Here is a 20,471-nt window from a genome sequence, read left to right on the forward strand (position 1 = left end):
CAGCTTCCACAATATTAACCCAGTGCGACGTCAATGAGATGTAGCGGCCTTGCCCACATGCACTTGTCCACGTGTCTGTGGTTAGGTGGACTTTGGCTGAAACAGCGTTGTTCAGGGCACGTGTGATGTTTTGTGACACGTGGTTATGCAATGCGGGGACGGCACACCGGGAGAAATAGTGGCGGCTGGGGACCGAGTAACGTGGGACAGCTGCCACCATCAGGTCGCGGAATGCTTCTGTCTCAACCAGCCTAAAAGGCAACATTTCCAGCGCAAGCAGTCGCGAAATGTTAGCATTTAGAAGTGTGGCATGTGGGGCGTTGACAGTGTATTTGCGCCTCCGTTCAAAGGTTTGCTAAATGGATAACTGAACGCTGAGCTGGGACAAGGACGTGCTTGATGATGGTGTTATTTCTGCGTGGGCAACTGCAGGTGCAGGGCCGGAGGAGGCTTGTTCGCGGGCAGCATGGACAGGGGATTGGCTCGCATGCACAACAAGCGAAGACGTAGCAGTGACATCAGCAAGCACTGCTCCTCGACTCTGTTGTACATCCCACAAAGTCGGGTGCTTGGCTGACATGTGCCTGATCATGCTGGTGGTGGTCAGGCTGCTAGTTTTGGTAGCCCTGCTGATGCTGGCACGGCAGGTGTTGCAAATGGCCTTTTTAGAATCATCTGGAGCCAACTTAAAAAACTGCCAGACTTGGGAAGACCTAACATTTGTACAGGCACTTTGTGTCGTGTTGTTCCGGGGAACAGTTGCCTGACGTCTGCCTGGGGCCACCACCCTGCTTCTTACTGCCTGTTGGGATGCTACGCCTCCCTCCCCCTGTGCACTGCTGTCCTCGCTCTGCATATCCTCCTGCCAGGTTGGGTCAGTTACTGGATCATCCACCACGTCGTCTTCCTCTTCCGCACCCTGCTCCTCCTCCGGACTTCCTGACAATTGTGTCTCATCATCGTCCACCCCTTGTTGAGACACGTTGCCAACTTCGTGAGAACGTGGCTGCTCAAATATTTGGGCATCTGTACATACAATCTCGTCATGGCCCACTTCAACAGGAGCTGGCGAGAGGCCAGAATGTGTGAATGGAAACGTGAACGAACAGCTCTTCCGAGTGTCCAAGTGTGGGATCAGTAATGTCCGTGGACGTGTACTCGGCCTGGTGGTAGGAAGGAGGATCAGGTTCTGAAATGTGCGGTGCAGTATCACGGCTACTGACACTTGACCGTGTGGAAGACAGAGTGTTTGTGGTGGTGCCAATCTGACTGGAAGCATTATCCGCTATCCAACTAACAACCTGTTGACACTGGTCTTGGTTCAAGAGCGGTGTACTGCTGCGGTCCCCAAGAATTTGGGACAGGACGTGCGAGCGAGTAGATGTGGCCCTTTGTTGTGGCGAAATTAGAGCTTGCACACGACCTCGGTCTCTGCCTGCACCACCATCACGTCCACTTCCTTGTTCGTTGACAACGCCCTTGCGCATTTTGCAATGCTGTTCTGATGTGTATTCACTAGTCTTGTGCGTTATATCCAAGTTTTTGCAAAACGCACACAAGTGCAGCGGAAAGCTGCCACCAACAGGCACACACGTGCGGTTTTTAAATGCAAGCACGGAGGCACTAAGAACCTAACAGGTCTCTATCCAGGGACAACGTGGAGCCTCCCAATTTTTGGCTGCACTGCCTAAGGGCTATACTACAATAGACCCACTTCCTTACAATGGGCACTTCAGGTTTACAGGCCCTCATGCACGTCTCTATCCAGGGACAACGTGGAGCCTCCCAATTTTTGGCTGCCCTGCCTAAGGGCTGTACTACAATAGACCCACTTCCTTACAATGGGCACTTCAGGTTTACAGGCCCTCATGCACGTCTCTATCCAGGGACAACGTGGAGCCTCCCAATTTTTGGCTGCCCTGCCTAAGGGCTATACTACAATAGACCCACTTCCTTACAATGGGCACTTCAGGTTTACAGGCCCTCATGCACGTCTCTATCCAGGGACAACGTGGAGCCTCCCAATTTTTGGCTGCCCTGCCAAAGGGCTATACTACAATAGACCCACTTACTTACAATGGGCACTTCAGGTTTACAGGCCCTCATGCACGTCTCTATCCAGGGACAACGTGGAGCCTCCCAATTTTTGGCTGCCCTGCCTAAGGGCTATACTACAATAGACCCACTTCCTTACAATGGGCACTTCAGGTTTACAGGCCCTCATGCACGTCTCTATCCAGGGACAACATGGAGCCTCCCAATTTTTGGCTGCCCTGCCTAAGGGCTATACTACAATAGACCCACTTCCTTACAATGGGCACTTCAGGTTTACAGGCCCTCATGCACGTCTCTATCCAGGGTCAACGTGGAGCCTCCCAATTTTTGGCTGCCCTGCCAAAGGGCTATACTACAATAGACCCACTTCCTTACAATGGGCACTTCAGGTTTACAGGCCCTCATGCACATCTCTATCCAGGGACAACGTGGAGCCTCCCAATTTTTGGCTGCCCTGCCAAAGGGCTATACTACAATAGACCCACTTCCTTACAATGGGCACTTCAGGTTTACAGGCCATCATGCACGTCTCTATCCAGGGACAACGTGGAGCCTCCCAATTTTTGGCTGCCCTGCCAAAGGGCTATACTACAATAGACCCACTTACTTACAATGGGCACTTCAGGTTTACAGGCCCTCATGCACGTCTGTATGCAGGGGCATTGGTGAACCTCACAATTTTGGACTGCCCTGGCAAAGGAAAATACTACAAAGACTCACTTCCTCAAAATGGGCACATTAGACTCAGAGGCCTTTATGTACGTCTCTTCTCAGGGACATCGGAGTGCCACACAATGTTTTACGTAAAATCTTTCATGTATTAATCTCAAAAAGTAACACATTAGCTCTATCTCACTATTGGGTATGTGCCCTTAACATTTCCGCCATGAAAATTCATTTTGGTGTCATTTTGGAAGGTTTTCTGGTGAGTCCGTAAAAATGGCGTAAAACGCGGACAAAATTGTTCACAGCTGTGACTTTTGAGTGATAAATGCTTCAAGGGGTCTTCCCCATGCTGTTGCCATGTCATTTGAGCACTCTTCTGAGACTTTTGTGCCATTTTTAGGGTTTCTACATGCTGCCGGGGGTCATTTCACAAAAATACTCGGGTCTCCCATAGGATAACATTGGGCTCGGTACTCGGGCCGAGTACACGAGTATCTTGGGATGCTCGGCCCGAGCCTCGAGCACCCGAGCTTTTTAGTACTCGCTCATCACTAGTAACTGCTTCATCGCTGTTGATACAGTCTGGAATTTTGTATCTCCCCATATTTTAGGCCTACCGATACAATATGCTAACAATATCTCTATACAATGCTTGTGTACTGACATTGTGCATTATTCTGTACAATACGAGGTTTCCTGTGTTATTAATCATGTTAATAAAAGTTAAATTTATAAAAAAAAATGTACATTAATATTAGCACATTTCATTATTTGCAGGAGTTCATGAAATATAATGCTCCCCTTCAGAATAAGAACTGTCTGAAGAACTTTGATTTATCAGAATACAGGCAGATTATCAGTGATTTGGCTATTCGGATCTACCACCAATTCATCACTGTGATGGAGAATAATCTGCAGCCAATGATTGGTAAGAAAACACTTGAAACTAGTAATAGAAATAGTTGAACTGTCATATGGAATGATCTATCATTTATTGTACTCTAGTACCTGGGATGCTGGAATATGAAAGTCTCCATGGGATATCAGTGGCGAAGCCTACAGGATTCCGCAAGCGTTCGTCCAGTATAGATGATACAGATGCATATACTATGACTTCAATACTCCAGCAACTGAGTTATTTTTACACAACCATGTGTCAGCATGGCATGGATCCTGAGCTTCAGAAGCAGACTGTAAAGCAACTTTTCTTCCTGATTTCCACTGTCACGCTGAATAGTCTTTTCCTGCGCAAGGACATGTGCTCTTGTAGGAAAGGAATGCAGATAAGGTAAGAAGTTCATTGTGTCTAATGTAAAATCCCTAAACATTTGTAAAAGGTTTATCAACTTGTATAATATTATCCAAGTTTAGAGAAGTAACTAATGTCTCATCAATATCCTGTGTATTTTTAGTTTTTTTGTGTATAATTACACTTTAATTGTAACATTGCTCAACAATACATCTTGGTATAAAAAAAAACCCAAAGAACCTCTGCAAAAAGTTGTGCACACCAATATATAAATATCAAAACTTTATTATGTCTAAAACATACAAAAAACATGTGCAAGACATTTAAAACCAATTAAAACTGTAGCAAACAGCCATCCCATAGAGTATACAATAATTATTTGGTATATTCAATATTGACAGAATATGTACCGTAGTTGCATACAAAAAATATCATATAATCCCATAAGTGGGAATATTGTCCCAGGGTAAGGGGTTCCAAAACAAGGAATGTCAAACAACAATCAAGGTTATAAAATGCAAAATGACAACCCCAAAAGAAAGGGATACATAACCCCCAAGAATGGGGAATGCCCACTGTACTTGTAGTGGCCCGGTCCAGATTGTGTCTGTTTCTTAAGTACATTCACTTATATGTAATATTATGCTATATGTTATAAGTAAAGCATTTCTCACTTGTGTTCTAGCACCATCTACTGGTGAAAACTGTAAGAATCTGAAGTGTTCATTGGGTGTTATCCTATTGGCTAGTTCTTGGTCACATGGCTCAATAGGTGGAGCTATTCTCCAGCCTCTGTCTGGAAAGAACTGGAATGTTCTGGATCTGGCTGAGTCTCCTCTGAGGGCAGAGATTATGTGGAGTTTCTCTTCACCACAAGACTCCTACTAGGCCCGAGGCCTAGAATTTCATCATTTCCTGACATCTACAGCCAATATACTGAAGGCTTCCTCTCCTGAATCCTCACTGGCCAGATATACATCTCTTCAGGCAGTAGGGCATACTGACTATATACCAGACCCTAGCAGTGAAATTAAACCCAGGACTCCAGGTCTGTACAATCTTATTATCATATCTACCCTCTAAGCTCAAGAGACTCTGAACCTAAAGCATACCAGTATTAATTCTGAAACAAATCGTGCTCTTAAAGCTCCAGTACCCTAAATGCACTTCAGCATTCAACACCAAGCTGTATTTGCTGTGGCCTACCCACGAGTGACTGTGAAACATACAGTATATTCCGAATTGATTTGGTTTGTTCCTGCTATATTAAAGCAACTGTTATCCCCAAGACCGTGTCTGTGGACTATCCATCAGCTGTGGATACTGTGTGGAGGTGGATAGCAGGGAATATCTGGGCCCTTACACAGGTCGAATTTGGCGTCACGAACAGGATCATTCCTCTGTGCCTATCTTCTCTTACTGCACTACAAGTCTCAGCATTACTCATTAAGCTTTATCTTGCCAGCAAATACTGCCAAAGACTGTTTCCTGTTATATGCTTGGGTTAACAGTACCTGCACCAGCTCTTCTACTCTGCTGCCTTCCAAGTTACTCAAATAAGTGCAAATCCTCATTCACAGCAGTGCTATATTCAAGAGGGGGAGCCTTCCATCTCAGAGACTGTGTTGGTGCATAACAGTGCATCCCTTAAAGCTACAGTGTCATCATTCTTAAAGACACAGTACTTGCATCATCACCAAAATGTCTGAACCTCTTCATAATGACTAGGCCGAGTCTGTTAACTGTGTATCATCATCCTCATCAGCTAGTGCTCAAGTGGAACGGGCTAATGCCGCCAACCCAGTTCCAGCCCCTGTCATGGCTACCGGCATGCCATTCTTCATTGGAACCTCTAGTCTCCCAAGCTACAGAGGAGATCCTCATACACTTGCTGGGTTCAAAGAAAAGATGACGCATACTCTTGAGCTTTTCTCACTTTCTCACCATCAGCAGGTACAACTTCTCCTGGGACAGTTTGATGGACCAGCTGCTGAGGAAGTCTGTTCCTGGCCATCTACTGAGAAAACGAATGTAGAACAGATCCTCACCCGTCTGAGAAAAGAATTTGAACGCTAATCACCCACCAAGGTTCGTCTCAAATTTTACAACAGACGTCAGGGACCAGGTGAGACTCTTAGGGACTACGCACTAGCCCTTCAGTCTGCCTACAGGGCTTTACAGCAAATAGACACTATAGATCCTGCTGCTGCAGAAAACATAATCACTGAAAGATTCATAGAAGGTGTGGACTCCAGGCTAATACAAAGTCAACTCCGCATGCTAGCAGCACAAAATCCAAACATGACTTTCTTAGACTTTAAAGCGGCGAGTAGTGGGTACTGACTCACCTTGTACCAGCTATGCTCTTGCGCCTCGTTCCTCAAACCTTGCTGCTGGAACTTCTACTGTATCTCTTCTTTCACCTGTTTCCCCTATGCAGGCCACACAGTCTGTTCAAGCCCCTACTCTCATTCATGCACCTCCTAACACAGATGCACTTGTCCAAGTCCTTGAATCTGTATGCCATGCCTTAAAGGAGCTAAAAGGCCAACCCCCTGCATCACGTGAATCATCTGTAAATCGGACATTGTCCCCAGAGCCACATTCTAGTAGGTCAAGTCCTGATAGGCCCCCTCCTGGAAGGCCTCCATCTGGTGATTGTGTGTACTGTACTTAATGTGAACGTCTTGGACACTACAAGTATCAATGTTATAAGTTAAACGGGACACCCCGAGGCCAAGGGCCATCTTTCGGGAGGTGAATCCAAGGGCCCAAAGGGACAATCAAAATGGATTTCCCGGTTCATCTCTAAATGCCCGTATATAACCATATGGATCGATGGTGTACCTCTAGAAGCTTTAGTGGACACTGGTTCACAAGTCACCACAATTGAGCGACAAGCCTTTGAAAAGAATTGGGACTTTGATCTCCTGAATCCAGTGGGTAAAGCAAAGTTAGATTTAATTGCAAGTAATGGCCAACCTACTTCCCAGCTAGGCTACTGGAAACCCACAATTCAAATTGGTGATCGCAAGTTACCAGGTCAAGGTGTAATTGTTACTGAGGCTGAGGGAGATACAAAAGCAGTAGTGTTAGGCATGAATGTCATTCGCCATGTGGTTACTGAATTGCTCGCTGCCTTGCATGCTTCTCTCCCTTTTGCTTCTCCCCCTTACAGACAAGCTGTTCAGCGGACTATCAAAGTGCTCTGTGCCCAACAGAAGTTTGCCAACAGTAAAGGTGAGATCTGCGTGTGCGTATCACTGACACACGAACAGTTACCCTCTCAGCCAACAGCGAGACTCTAGTCTGGTGTCGAGCTCGACCAGGAATTGACAATGAGGACTATGTAGCTCCTCTTGACTCCATCCAGATTGAAGGACAGCCCCTGGTAAAAGCTGCCAGAAGTATTGTCACCGTCTCAAACGGTAGAGTACCAGTACGGCTAGTCAACCTAAGTGATACGCCCATCGAGCTATACAAGTTTAATTCAGTTGCTCAACTGTATAGCCTTGATCCAGAAGACATCATAGATGGAGAGACACTTGCTCATTAAAAGTCGTTAAAAGCCACTCCCAAAGGCTCTAATACACCCACTACCTTCTGGTGGAATGAACTTAATGTTGGAGATGCTAACACTCCTATCGAATACATCAATGGTGCTACTAAACTTGATAAGCGACACAGCCAAGCTTTCAGCAATCACCCCCTTGACTTCGGCAAGACTCCTCTGATCCAGCACAAGATCAACACAGGGGATCATCCTCCTATCAAAGAAAGACACCATCCAGTACCTCCTGCTAACTATCAACAAGTAAAGAAGCTGTTAAAGGAGATGAAAGATTCTGAAGTCATCCGGGAAAGTCAAAGTCCATGGGCTGCACCCATCGTCCTGGTGAAGAAAAAGGATGGTAACATCAGATTTTGTGTCGACTACAGAAAGTTACATAACGTTGCACACAAAGATGCCTATCCTCTTCCACGGATTGAAGAATCCATCACAGCTCTTGGCTCAGCTGCATACTTCTCTACTCTTGACTTAACCAGCGGTTACTGGCAAGTACCCATGGCTCCTGAAGACAGAGAGAAGACAGCTTTCACCACCCCATTGGGACTCTTTGAGTTTAACGGTATGCTGTTTGGGTTATGCAATGCCCCTGCTACATTTTAGCGACTCATGGAAAGATGTCTTGGTCACCTCAACTTCCAGAGCGTTCTGTTATATCTTGATGATGTTGTCGTATACTCTCGCACTTATGAAGACCACTTATGCCACCTTGCAGAAGTATTCCAGGCACTCATTGAACATGGCCTGAAACTAAAACCGTCAAAGTGTCATCTGCTCAAGCCGAAAGTCAACTACCTGGGTCATGTTGTAAGTGCCGAAAGTATCCAGCCTGATCCTGATAAGATCTCAGCTGTGAACAACTGGAACACCCCAAGAACCGTGAAAGAAATCAGAAGTTTCCTAGGTTTTGCGGGCGACTACCGCTGCTTCATACCTCATTTTGCGCAAATAGCAGAACCCCTTACAGAGCTGCTACGAGGTTGCCCTAGAGAAAACTACAACCGAAGACTTCGAATTAATTGGTCTGAGCGACAAGAAACTGCCTTTCAGATGTTGAAAAGTCTATTGACTATCAGTCCCAAGGAATGTCCTCTGTGAGAAAGTCAACTAGACCTTCATCAATATGCTGCGAACAGCATCTGTTACCAAACAAGCTGAATGGCCTCAATTGCTTGACGAGTTAGTGGAAATCTACAACAATACTGTCCACTGTTCTACAGGCTACTCGCCATATTATCTGATGTTTGGAAGACAAGGTCAGCTCCCAAAAGATCGTTCTCTTGGAATCCAAGTCCCTGACGTGATCAATAGCCTGCCAAAAACTGATTGGGTCTCAGAGCATCAGAGAAGAATACATGAAGCCCAACAGATTGTTGATTACCGCATGGGTGAAGCTCACCGTCAACAAGAAGAGAGCTACAAGTAAAGAGTTAATGCTTCCCCACTTTAAGTCGGAGACAAGGTATGGCTAAAGAAGTACCACCATACAGGAAAACTCGACTCTCTGGGAAACAGAGACAGACACAGTTACAGCTATCCTATATCCTGAGTCAGATGTCTATGAAGTGAAGAAACCCGGAATGGCCCCACAGACGGTGCAGAGGAACCGCATGAAGCTATGCACCAAAGAGGATCTACTGGTGATGTCATCACCTCCTCCACAAGTCATGCCGGTCTACACACCAATTCCTGCAATGGAAACACCAGCCAGACAACCTACTGTGGAAGAGTCCCTCTACAACACTCAATTTATTTTGCCATGCTATCAGCATGTCCCCGTCTCGGTTCCTGCTCCACTTGCTGCTCCTTTGCTAACTTTAGCTGAGCCAGCAAACATTCGCTTTTCCTGCTCAAGAGGAAGATCAAGTGTTGAGGCGTTCAGAGCAAAGCACAAAAGGAACACTTCCAGCCCGCTACAGAGACTAAAAGGTCATATCCTTTTCCATGAGTATATAATCTTGTGTTTATTTATTTAGCTGGATAGTCAGTTTAGTAATGTTTAAGCCTCTGCACCTGGGTAATACCAAGCACCTTGTTTATTATTTGCACAATTTTCTGTATACAGCCATGGACTTATGGACTGTTTGTTGCCACTAAAGTGCCTTTCCAGAGCCTTTCATATGGACGATAGTGTATTGCGGAAAGAGACTCTATCTCATATTGGCACTACCACATTCATGTTTTGCATTTGTTCATTGCCTATTATTCTTCCGTCTTGCTGCATTTTCTTGCCTTATTGTTACTGTGCCTTAAATATATGTTTCCTTCCTTTATTAGCAGTCCTCCACTCGCACAATCGCCGAGGACGGCTCACCTTCAGAGGGGGAGTATGTAGTGGCCCGGTCCAGATTGTGTTTGTTTCTTTAAGTACATTCACTTATATGTAATATCATGCTATATGTTATAAGTAAAGAATTTTTCATTTGTTGTGTTCTAGCACCATCTACTGGTGAAAACTGTAAGAATCTGAAGTGTTCATTGGGTGTTATCCAATTGGTTAGCTCTTGGTCACATGGCTCAATAGGTGGAGCTATTCTCCAGCCTCTGTCTGGAAAGAACTGGAATGATCTGGTTCTGGCTGAGTCTCCTCTGAGGGCAGAGATTATGTGGAGAGTCTCTTCACCACAAGACTCCTACTAGGCCCAGGCCTAGAATTTCATCATTTCCTGACTTTTACAGCCAATATACTGAATGCTTCCTATCCTGAATCCTCACTGGCCAGATATATATATATATATTGTGCATCTCTTCAGACAGTAGGGCATACTGATTATATACAAGACCCTACTGCACGCAGATTGTGGAAGTTTGAGGGTCTCCCACCCCACCGCAATATTAGTGGCTTGCATGCCATTGTCCACGCACCAGCCGTCCGGTCCCCGTAGCGCGCTGGGCAACTGTCTATATTTGCTTACAAGTACTGCACGTGTCTGAACTAGCAATGAAATTAACCCCAGGACTCAAGGTCTGTACAATCTTATTATCATATCTAGCCTCTAAGCTCAGGAGACTCTGAACCTAAAGCATACTAGTATTAATTCTGAAACCAATCATGCTCTTAAAGCTCCAGTACCCTAATTGCACTTCAGCATTCAACTCCAAGCTGTATTTGCCGTGGCCTACCCACGAGAGACTGTGAAACATACAGTATATTCCGAATTGATTTGCTTTGTTCCTGCTATATTAAAGCAACTGTTATCCCCAAGACCGTGTCTGTGGACTGTCCATCAGCTGTGGATACTGTGTGGGGGTGGATAGCAGGGAACATCTGGGCCCTTACATACTCAGTGTTGCTGCGCATGCGTGTGTTCGGTTTTCAGGTTACCATGGCTACTCATTGGTGTGATCTTTTGGTCATGCGTATAACGTAATTACGTCACTTCCCTCTTTTCTTGCACGTCTGAATGGGAAACATGGCGGGTCCGCCCTCCCCTCCACGCTGGATGCCGTACGTCCACAGGCTGCTCATTTATGGTAATTTGACTAGCTATATTAATTGTGTCCAAACACTGTAGCTTCACTTTCTCCTAACGAAACCGCAATCAGTGGCGACACGTGTTGAGCTGGTTACCAGTCTGTCCCTTATAATACTTGTCCTTTTTGGTTGAGTCCCAGGTCCTGGTATGGTATTGTGACTTCTTATGGGCACACTGTCTCCTCTACTTTACATACCCTCTACTCTCTTTATGTCTCCTGTGGGAAGTTTGCCATTGTTCTACACTTGGCTTTTGTGATTGCATTTAACCCCTTTGTGCTTGATTTCTTCATTTAACATTCTATTCCCACAGGCTATTGACTCTTGGGGCTTATGTATGCCTCTCTTTTGGGGTTGTCATTTTTTCATTTTTCATTTTATAACCTTGATTGTTGTTTGACATTCCTTGTTTTGAAACCCCTTTCCCTGGGGCAATATTCCTACTTATGGGATTATATTATATTATATTATTTTTTTCTATGGGACTATATATTCTGTCAATATTGTATATACCAAATAATTATTGTATAGTCTATGGGACGGCAGTTTCCTACAATTTTAATTGGTTTTAAATGTCTTGCACGTGTCTTTTGTATGTTTTGGACATAATAAAGTTTTTATATTCTGCATATTGGTGTGTACAACGTTTTGCAGAGGTTCTTTATTTTCTTTTTTATTCAATTTAATCCTTCTCTGCTAGTTTTAACCACCCGTCTAGCTATTACATGTTATTATTGATTTGGTATTGCGTGCACCCTGTTTCCCTTTGATACAACAATATATGATGGTGTCATGGGCAGTTGTGCAGGACTGTCAGGCAAAGGGTAGACCGTACACCACATCAAAGCTGAATACCCTTTAAAACATGTGATAAGGGACATAACTAATGTGACATATTTAACAGAAAGAACCAGAAAAAGTATAAGGCCTAAAAATGAATTGTTATTCACAAATTGTATAATATTAAAATCAATTACAAAATAACAGCTAACTGCTACAAGGTGCTGGGGAATGAGCAGAAGCTGGCTTGACAAAAATATACACAGTGCACTTAATAGACCGTTGACCAGTCACCCATGTCATTAACTTTTGCCTAGATGTAATATAAGCTATCTGGAAGAATGGCTGCAAGGGAAGAATCTGCATGGAAGTGCAGCCAAGGAAACGCTAGAACCTCTTTCCCAAGCAGCATGGTTATTACAGGTCAAAAAAATCAAAGATGAAGACGCTAAAGAAATCTGTGATCGCTGCTCTGCGCTTTCTACGGTCCAGGTAATGTTACTCTCACCTCCTTTAATCACAGTTTTCTTTTTTCCCCTCTATTCTTCTTTTCACAATAAATGACATAAGTGAAACCTCTCCCAAATGCTCAAATAACATGAAAGACTTGACCTTCTGCACAGTTCTAATACGAGTAATTGTGGGCCTGAGAGAGCAGGGCAGATCCTTTAGGGGGGTTCAGGTCTTTCCAAGGCTGAAATAGACTTCAGAAGACTGCATTTCACAGGAGGTTGTAAAACTCAGATATGTTCAATAAACTTGCAGTCTTGAGAAATACTTTCTTCAGTGTCACAGAAAATCATTGCATAGTGACGTCACATCCACTGAAATGCCACTTGTCATGACATTACAACCACTCTTAAACAGGTGGTTCACCCATTTTCATTACTGGCCACATCGATATTATGTTGAGTAACAAGCTTTTTCGCAAATACCTTGTATTGCCAATAGTGCCTGTGAACAGCTCTGTTGCAGTCCGCTCAACCACTTCACGTGACCCTTGGGCTCCGTGACCTGTGATGTCATGTCAACTAAGGCTGGCCACAATCTTACTGAGTGACTGTGGTGTGGGTGGCGTTTCACCGCTCGTCACAGCCCAGGGCTGTGCTTCCTCCTTCACTGCAGAGCACATGCGAGATGCTGGGCCGTGACGCTGAGCTGTGATGGGTGAAATGCCACCCACAACCCAGTCACTCAGGAAGTCAGGGGCCCACCTCAGTTGACGTGACATCAAAGGTCACAGAGCCCGGGGGTCACGTGAAGGGGTGAGTGGACCGCAATAGTGCCGCTCACAGGCACTATTGGCAACACAAGGTGTTTGAGAGAAACCTTGTTTCTCAATGTAATATCGATGTGGCCAGTAATGAAAAGGGTGAACCACCTCTTTAAGACATTATGTCTGTAGTGTACAGTAAGTACTGTATATATTTGACCTGTTCATTCGTACAAACTAAAATGTGACTCTGTGTACTGTTATCAGGTCATTTCCCACGAGATGTATCTGTAAGTTGTAGTCACAAACTCAACAAAGTCGTACAATGGTTACAAGGTACCATATTTTGTGCCACCAAAAGGGCAATAAACTATTTGTGATTAACTTTACTAATGGACAGACTTACAACACCTCATGCAGATATGTAATTGGGATAGCACAGACTGCATTATCTTATGGATGTTAAAGAAAACCCCTGACATGGAGACATGGTATCTCCTGGGAATCTGATCTTAACTGTACTTACCTAACACTTCAGCTTTGAGGACCAGAAGACATCTTTCCAGCAAAATTATGTCAAATTACTGTGATAAGTCAGCAATATATGTTGGCTACATGCCTGCAAAATTGTAGGGTACCACACTTTTTTAATACCAAGATCAGGACTTGTAGAAGTGATTTCATGTAGACCACTTCAGACTGTCCTCTGAATACTTCCATTGAGAGACACTTAGGGAATTGCATAAATCTTTACCCTTGTGCATCCCAACTTATAAGAAATGTATTAATTGCCTTTGTTTTCTTTATTATTTTTTACAGGTTGTAAAAATACTGAACTCTTACACTCCTATTGATGATTTTGAGAAGCGAGTTACGCCCTCATTTGTTCGTAAAGTTCAGGTAATGCAGGCAAGGAGATATAGACATACACGTGGTTTAGGAATATTATCTTCCTTTTGCTCCTCATGAATGTCCTTTTTATGTCTTTCTTTATGTATTTAGTGTGTAGCAAGGAACTATGAAAAAAAGAACATTCTTTATCACTAAAATATCTGAGTTCAAAAATGATCGATATTGTTCAACCCTATTACCCTTGTGGCAAAAATGGGCAAATTGCAGTCTATAAATGTACAAAGCTGGTAGAGACATACCTCAAAGACTTACAGCGGTAATTGCAGAGAAACTCAGAGGTGTTAAAAACAAATGCAAGTCACAATTTTCAGATTGACATTTATTAAAATAGTCAGAAAACAATGTATCATTTCTTTTACAATTTACAAATACTTGATACTTTGTGTTGGTATATCACATAAAATACCAATAAAATGCCTTTAACTTTGTTGGTGTAATGGGACAAAATATGCAGAAACGTTCATGGGGTATGAATACTTTTTCAAGATAAATGCATTCCCCCTTTGAAAAGTAAGATTTTAGTCACTAAATACTAGACCAATTTAAAAAATTGTGACAAGAGTGAGTTTCATAGAATGTTTATAAACTCATAATATAAAAGTAAAGTTAATAATATAAGATTCATTACAAAATCTTCATATTTGAATTACTTGATGTAAGAATGAATACACCCACATCCAAAACTACTACATCTATGGTAGTATTAGTATTACCTCCATGATTTTTAAGGACAACACCAATTTCAAGCTGTAGTCTGAGAAATACTGAAGCTACAAGCAGTGCAGCTTCAGAGTACAGTTAGCAGGCAACCCACAAGAGGGCAATAGAGTAGTCAATATGCCAGGTCAGCAGCAGGAGGTCTCGTCAGAAGTACAGGGATAAAATCGTGGTCAGGTGATAGCCGAAGATCAGAAGCCGGGAAGTCACATATACAACAGAAGGGATAGACGGAGCCGAAGCCAGGAACGAGGATACAGGTCAGATGCTGGGAAGTCCAAGAAACATACAAGGGTGGAGGACAGACAAGTTGGAACCGGGTCAGACGGACAGGGCTGGGATACAGGCAGACAGGAGCGAGTAGTCAGGGAACGGGTTGGATGGACGGACGGATGTTGGGGGGAACGGGCAGGATAAGGTAGCAGGGTGGCAGAACAGATCAGGTAACTCACGGGAGCCAGCAGCACACGCTGCAGAGCATAAACTATCACTGGCACTGCACCGGAGGCACAGCGCCGGGATATAGTGTCCTGAGATCCGTAACGAGGCAGGATGGGATTAACCCATCACATGACCTGTAACCCTGAACTAGAAAACCAGCCGTGGCTCTGCCGTGGCTGACACAGACATGGATCATGACAACCAAGTCTTCTATGCATAGAATGATCAAGTTGGTAATTTATTGTAACATCTATCTCTTTTTGTTTTTCAAAAATGACTTCTTTTAAAGCCCCAATTTGTCTGTTTAGAATCCCCCATAGGTGTTTGATTTTTTTTTTTTAAGAACAGCAGACATACTTGGCCACTGAATCACTTCCACCCTGTTCTTCATATTCAGAGATGCAATATATCTGTGTTTTGGATTATTATCATGTTAGAAAAGTGCACATCTACCAAGTGCACGGAGTGATGGTAGTATCTTCTCTTTTAATATAGAGCAATATATCTGTGAATTCATGATACCACCAAAGAAACGTTGACACCAGTAGCACTCGTGCAGCCCCACTTAAGAACATTGCCTCCATCACGCCTCACTGTTGGCATCATGCATATAGAAAACTGAATTTAAAAAATGTATGGTGCCTAGAGTGAAATATGGTGGTGGCTATGTCCTATTGTAGGGCTCATATTTCTTCACTTTCACAGACTACAGCAGTGAAGTCACAAGTAGAGATGAGTGTACCTGACGTTCGGTGTTCAGTAGTGAACACCAAACTTCAGGTTCACTTTTTAAAAATAAACAAAAACAAAGTTTGAGTGCTTTACAAATGCAAACCACTCACGCGAGCATCATTGTGCTTGGGTATGCTCGGTGCTCAGCCCAGTGAGAGCCGCTTGCAGTGTTTGAACGGCTCACACTGGGGGTAACAACAGGAAGATCAGATGCATTGTGCACTAAAAAAATGGAAAAAGCCCTGCCTACCCTCCCCCTGGAAGTGATCTGTTTATGGCTGGCTATTTTGGATCAGAGACCCGAACTGCCCAATCAGTGACTTCAAATGAAGGTCAAGTCAAGTTTGGGTCCAGAGCCGAACATTAAAAAATTTCATCTGAACTATCAAATCCCGAACTTCCATGGGTCCGCTTATCTCTAGTCACAATTAGGACATGTGACTGCTGCAGGCAATCACTGGGCTCAGTGGTCTCTTGCTAATTAAATTAGCACCTCTGCTGAACCCAGTGATTTCCTGCAGTGGTCATGTGTGTTATAGTCATGTACAACATTGTCGGTTATAAATGATTTAGTGATTAAATGTATAATTGGTGGAGGAAGGTTGAATTAGATGGACCTAGGTCTTTTTTCAACCTATGTAACTATGTCATGACATTACTGCTGTAGATTGCCACCAGTCAATGGTGGAGCTAGGTGGGTAAAAGTGAGCTTATTATTTTTAACAAGAGCAAGCCGACTGCCATTCAAAACTTATAAATTAAAAGACCTTTAAATAATTTCTGAGTAGGTTTTTGAAAGAAAACAAAACCTGATTTTATTGACTAGGTAAAATAATTTCATGTATGTGTTATATTTATAATGAGTTCCACAAAAGCAGTGTAAACCGTGTACAGGTGCAGCAGACGTTGGGACGTCTACTCAAGTGTAGCAGCATGTAAAGTAGAGCGAGGCTGCCCGCTCCCATGATTCTATTCACTTACTGGTGACTTAACAGAAGTTAGTAATAAATTGCTAACAGGTGCCAATCTCCCTTCAGTAGTTTGTCCTCTGTATATTAGATAAGTCAATATTTGAATTGCACTTGCCAGCGGCATGACTTAGAGGCCTCACTGAGCAAAATGCAGTTTATTCATTCCCCAAGCTGTGCTACTTCTAATATTACATCAGCTTGCAAAATAGAAGGACAATGTACAGCCTGGATGCAGGGAATATCTATCTATCTATCTATCTATCCCTCCATCTATCCATTATCTATCTATCCATTATCTATCTATCATTCTATCTATCTATCCCTCTATCTATCCTCCTATCTATCCATTATCTATCTATCTATGAGTCTATCTATCTATCCCTCTATCTATCCCTCTATCTATCTATCTATCTATCTATATCTATCTATGATTCTATCCATCTATCTATCTATCTCTCTATCATCTATCTATGATTCTATCTATCTATCCATCCCTCTATCTATCCATCTATCCATCCCTCTATCCATTATCTATATATCTATCCCTCTATCTATCCCTCTATCTATCTATCTATCTATCTATCCCTCTATCTATCTATCTATCCCTCTATCCATCCCTCTATCCATCCCTCTATCCATCCCTCTATCCATCCCTCTATCCATCCCTCTATCTATCCCTCATCTATCTATCTATCTATCCCTGTATCTATCCATTATCTATCTATCTTTTGATCTACGATAATGTCAAACTTATACAACATGATTTGTTGCATACAGTTATTCTGAGTAATGAAAGAAATATTATTAGAACATCAGGCCTCATCTCCAGGTATAGCTTCTATCCATGCAGTTGTACGTCCATACTTTATGGTCTGCACCTCAATGCAGATTCCGTGGCCATTGCTTTTAAGCTGTATTGTGGGTCCATCTGTGTGCCTTAGGCTAAGTTCACACTTCAGTTGTTTTGCATCAGTCACATGCGTTGCTTGACGCATGTGACTGATGCGTTGTACAACGGATGACAACGGTGACAAAGAAAAGAATTTCTTTGTCGGACTCCGTTGTGTGCTGGGGGCGGAGTTTGGGGGGGCGGAGCTTGGGGGCGGAGTTCAGGGGGCGGAGCTGAGGACGTCAGTGCTGCGGTCTGCATGGCTGGGGACAGGTAAGTGAGTGTGAGTGTGTGTGTGTGTGTGTGTGTGTATGTATGTATGTGTGTGTATGTGTGAGTGCGTGTGTACATGCGGAGTGCGGGAGGGGGCGGAGCCGAGTGGTGAAGTGTCGGCCTCCTTGCACACTGTATCCAGGGTAAATATCGGGTAACTAAAAGCAAAGCACTTTTTGCTTGGTTACCCGATATTTATCTTGGATACCAGCTTAACGCGGGCTCCGTGCACCCGTAACCACTGTAAATATCGGGTAACTAACCAAAGCGCATTGCTTGGTTACCCGATGTTTATCCTGGTTACGGGGGCGGGGAGCCAGAGAGCGCATGCGCAGCAAAATCCTACGGATCGCGCTGCTCAAAAAACGTTACATTCTGCGTTGCTCCCGCCCGGCGGTCAGTTAAAAAACAACTGACCGCGACGCAGCGGATGCAACGCAGCATCATCAGTCACAATCCGTCACTAATAGAAGCCTATGGGGGAAAACAGGATTCCTGCAAAATATTTTGCAGGATACCGTAATTCCTCAAGGCTACGGATTGTGACTGATGCAAAACAACTGAAGTGTGAACTTAGCCTAAGAAAGAGATAAATTCCCTGTTCACATTTAGTTGTCCATTTTGTTCCCCCATATGAGATGGGAAAGGTAAAATAACCCTTCAGTGAATCCCTCCATTCAGCCTATGAAATAATTGGTTTTGGTTCTTTGCCAAATGACTATCATCACCGCAGATAAGGGCTCAATATGCGACTAAAAATCATTTTCTTGGCTTCTCAACATTTTTATTCATCCATTTGTTTATTTACTTATGTATAAATGCATTTTACTTATTATTTTATCAATCTATACATTTTTTTTCTTTCCCTAGTCCATGCTAAGCAGTCGGGAAGATGGATCACAGCTAATGGTGGATAGTAAATACCTCTTCCAAGTGACCTTCCCATTCAGCCCATCTCCCCATGCACTGGAAACCATCCAAATTCCCAGCAGCCTGAAGCTCGGATTCCTTAAGAGGGTCTAGAATATAAAAAGCTGCACAAGCTCCAGCACAGACTATGCACAGCGCTCACTGGAATTCATCTTGGATCAACTGACGACTGCTCTATATTTAGATCCGCTGTAATGCTGGGACGGTAACACTAGTGTATCATCATCTCATTGTTCTAAGGAGATAATAGTAACGGTGAAAGGTTCTTGAGAAAATATAGTTTCTTTACAAATCACAACGTATAGGACAATATACCATCAAGCCTTTCTTACAATCTTAGATCCCTGTACAGAGAATCATAGTATAATGAATTGTATCTGGCGTTGTATGATGCACAGAGATCAAGCCCATCTCAATAATGATGATTTGCAGAGAAGGCTTTTAATTCCAGAAATCTATCATATGATGATTATGTCCAAGCTTGCTTTTCCCTCATATCGTGGAGATTCAGAACACCCCATATACATTAGAAGGTTGTCTTTTGGGTTCGGCTGACATTTATATGTATGACCATCTTGGAGAGGAGAGAAACATTCCCAAGTGATTCATTGACTACAGTACTAGCCATTATTGTGCATTGTTTTGTATTGTGCCACTGTTTTTTAGTTAGACATTTTAACTATCATTGAAGATTTATTTTTATCATTTTATGTTTTTAAATAATTATTGAATTGGTTGTTTATTGTATTACTTTATTAACACAGGCACTTTCACTATGTATTTTCCTATATGTTTCATGAATTAGTAGTTATTATTTTTCATGTGGGGCTAAAATACATTCCAACCTCTATTCTTAGCAATGTGAGCCTTTTTATTCCTAGCAACACGACATTGAGCTGGAAAGGAAACATTAATATGTCTGTATTTCACCCACATTTCAGAGCTGAGTAATGTGAGATGGAGATACTTAAATTTGGGCTAATTATCATTTTTACAATTAGGATTCATTAAAAATGTTGCGCAGTTTGGCTATTATGGCAGCTTGTTTCCCTGCACGCTGCTGGTTGCAGAATGAGATAAAGGCTGGGACTACAACATGTTAGGTTAGGTCAGGGGTTGAACGCAATGGACTTAAAGCTGGTGTCACACTAAACGACAGCGACAACGACGTCGCTGTTACGTCACCATTTTCGGTGACGTAACAGCGACCTTGTAAGTCGCTGTTATGATCGCTGCTTAGCTGTCAAACACAGCAGAAGCAGCGATCATAAGGTCGCTGTGCTACATGTTCAGAGAGCAGGGAGCCGCGCTTAGCGCTGGCTCCTTGCTCTCCTGCAGCACACATCGGGTTAATTAACCCGATGTGTGCTGCAGCTACATGTCACAGTTCAGAGAGCAGGGAGCCGCGCTTAGCGCTGGCTCCTTGCTCTCCTGCAGCACACATCGGGTTAATTAACCCGATGTGTGCTGCAGCTACATGTCACAGTGCAGAGAGCAAGGAGCCGCGCGCACTGCTTAGCGCTGGCTCCTTGCTCTCCTTGCTACAGTATACATCGGGTTAATTACCCGATGCATACTGCAGCCACATGTCACAGTGCAG

At 43.5% G+C, this 20,471-nt stretch overlaps 1 protein-coding gene across 2 annotated transcripts in view; it reads left to right on the forward strand.

The window, feature by feature from the left end:
- MYO5C (myosin VC) overlaps positions 1-20,010 on the forward strand; it is a 296,937-nt gene extending 276,927 nt beyond the window's left edge. For both annotated transcript variants that reach the window (XM_075345779.1, XM_075345780.1), the window contains 5 exons: positions 3,499-3,649; positions 3,727-4,009; positions 12,111-12,285; positions 13,826-13,906; positions 18,812-20,010. In XM_075345779.1, the coding sequence (XP_075201894.1) occupies positions 3,499-3,649; positions 3,727-4,009; positions 12,111-12,285; positions 13,826-13,906; positions 18,812-18,964 (843 nt within the window). In that variant the 3' untranslated portion in view covers positions 18,965-20,010. The remainder of the gene's footprint in view (positions 1-3,498; positions 3,650-3,726; positions 4,010-12,110; positions 12,286-13,825; positions 13,907-18,811) is intronic.
- The last annotated feature ends 461 nt before the right edge of the window (positions 20,011-20,471 follow it).

This window comes from Anomaloglossus baeobatrachus, chromosome 4, assembly GCF_048569485.1.
Source record: "Anomaloglossus baeobatrachus isolate aAnoBae1 chromosome 4, aAnoBae1.hap1, whole genome shotgun sequence".
Classification (NCBI taxonomy): Eukaryota; Metazoa; Chordata; class Amphibia; order Anura; family Aromobatidae; genus Anomaloglossus; species Anomaloglossus baeobatrachus.